Source organism: Numida meleagris, unplaced genomic scaffold (assembly GCF_002078875.1).
Source record: "Numida meleagris isolate 19003 breed g44 Domestic line unplaced genomic scaffold, NumMel1.0 unplaced_Scaffold388, whole genome shotgun sequence".
NCBI classification, from domain to species: domain Eukaryota; kingdom Metazoa; phylum Chordata; class Aves; order Galliformes; family Numididae; genus Numida; species Numida meleagris.
In genome coordinates this window covers 13,028-15,296 of record NW_018364611.1, presented here as the reverse complement: position 1 = coordinate 15,296, position 2,269 = coordinate 13,028, and the positions used below count along the sequence as shown (strand labels likewise).

At 58.9% G+C, this 2,269-nt stretch overlaps 1 protein-coding gene across 1 annotated transcript in view; it reads left to right on the top strand.

Annotated features, from left to right (window-relative positions):
- Positions 1-1,926, top strand: part of LOC110391505 (unconventional myosin-Vb-like) — a gene marked incomplete at its 3' end in the record, with an annotated part of 5,008 nt that extends 3,082 nt beyond the window's left edge. The window contains 5 exon segments of the mRNA XM_021383400.1: positions 171-271; positions 732-921; positions 1,016-1,109; positions 1,611-1,697; positions 1,775-1,926. Coding sequence (XP_021239075.1) covers positions 171-271; positions 732-921; positions 1,016-1,109; positions 1,611-1,697; positions 1,775-1,926 — 624 coding nt within the window.
- Positions 1,927-2,269: the final 343 nt, after the last annotated feature.

Genomic DNA, 2,269 nt, shown 5'->3' with positions numbered 1-2,269 from the left:
TGGATCTCCCAACCTTGATGGGTCCACGGCTGGGTTCTTGGCCAAGTTTTTTGGTTCTACCAACCATGATGGGTCCATGGTTGGGTTCTTGACCAACTTTGGTGGATCTCCCAACCTTGATGGATCCATGGTTGGGTTCTTGGCCAACTTTTCTCCTTCTCTTCTTGTAGAATCCAATTTTGGGGAGCCCGGCCAGCTGGCCCAACAGCGACAAGGACGTGGACGCCGCCGACGTGATGGAGGCGTACCAGGGGATCTGCGAGACGAACCGGTAAGCGCGGCGCTAACGAGGCCGGCGCCGGGATTTTGTTTTTTGGGGAGGTTTTGGAGGACCAAGGTTTTGGAGGACCGAGGTTTTGGAGGACCGAGGTTTTGGAGGACTGGGGTTTTGGAGGACTGAGGATTTGGAGGACCGGGCTTTTGGAGGACTGAGGTTTTGGAGGACCGAGGTTTTGGAGGACTGAGGTTTTGGGGGACCGGGATTCTGGAGGACTGAGGTTTTGGATGACCAAGGTTTTGGAGGACAGAGGTTTTGGAGGACTGGACGACTGAGGTTTTGGAGGACCAAGGTTTTGGAGGACTGAGCTTCTGGAGGACCAAGGCTTTTGGAGGACTGGGCTTTCAGGGGACCGAGCTTTCGGAGGACCGAGCTTTCGGGGGACCGAGCCTTCCCCATCCTCCAGCACGAGGGGGATTTTCGGAGGCCTGAGCCGCCTTCTCCTCTTCCCCAGGCTTCTGGAAGCCCAGCTCCAGGAACAGCGACGCCAGCACCGGGAGGAGCTGGCCGCCGTGCAGCAGCGGCTGGAAGCCACGCAGCAGGAGCTGGAGGAGCAGCACAGGGCGTTCGTGCACTCGGCACCGGAGGCTCGCGTGGAGCTGGGCTTGCAGCTGGAAATCTCCAGGCTGACCCACGAGAACCTGGTGAGTTTCTCGCTCCTTCCCCGAGCCGTGCGCGGCCGAGGCGTGGCAAGAATCCGAGGCGGGGCACGGCTCTTGGCTTTCCAAACCCCCCCAGGATCTCAAAGAGGTGCTGGAGAAGGTGGAAAAGAACGAGAGGAAGCTGAGGAAGCAGCTCAAGATCCACGTGAGGAAGGCGCAGGAGCTGGAAGGTGAGCGAAAATCGGCACTGGGGTTTTTGGCCACTAGGGGGCGCTGTCCTTATAGAACTTAATGGCAAAACCCCATTGCAATGCGCTGGGTGACCACTAGGGGGCGCTGTGCTTGGAGGACTCAATGGCTGAGCCCCATTGGTGCAAGCTGAGCTGCCACTAGGGGGCGCTGTGCTTGGAGTGAATGGCAAAACCCCATTGCAAAGTGCTGGGTGACCACTAGGGGGCGCTGTCCTTCTAGAACTCAATGGCAAAACCTCATTGCAATACTCTAAGCTGCCACTAGGGGGCGCTGTGCTTGGAGGACTCAACGGGCGCGCTCATTGCAATGCACTGAGCTGCCACTAGGGGGCGCTGTCCTCATAGAACTCAATGGCAAAACCCCATTGCAATACTCCAAGCTGCCACTAGGGGGCGCTGTCCTCATAGACCTCAATGGCCCAACCCCATTGCACGAGCAGCGAGCGTGCAAACTCCTCGCACGCTCGCCTTCCCTCGCAGCCTCTTCCGTGCACGACAAGGCTTTCCACGGCATGCTGGCCTACGACCCGGAAGACGAGGCGCTCCTCATCCGCAACCTCATCACCGGTGAGCCGCTCGTTAGGCCTTAATTAAGGCACGACGAGCTTAACGAGGCCGCTCATGATCACTAATTATCGTGCAAGAGCTGGAACCGCAGGCCTTGGGCAAGGCCGTGCCCTGCCTGCCCGCCTACGTGCTCTTCATGTGCATCCGGCGCCTGGATCACGAGGGCGACGAGCGGCGCTTGCACGCCCTGCTCACCACGGCCATCCACGCCATCAAGAGGGTGCTCAAGGTGAGGGATCCGTGCAAGGGGCGCCGCGCGTCTGCTTGCACGAGGCGCCGCGCAGCTCGGTGCAGTTGGCTCCTTGCACCCTTTTCATCTTGCACCTTTTGCTCCATGCATCTTGCACGCTTTGTGTCTTGCACCCTTTGCACGTTGCACCCTTTGCTCTGTGCACCTTGCACCTTTTGCTCCTTGCACCTTGCACCCTTTGCGTCTTGCACCCTTTGCACGTTGCGCCCTTTGCTCCTTGCACTCTTTGCTCCGTGCACCTTGCACCCTTTGTGTCTTGCACCCTTTGCGTCTTGCACCCTTTGCACTTTGCACCCTTTGCATTTTGCACCTTGCACCCTTT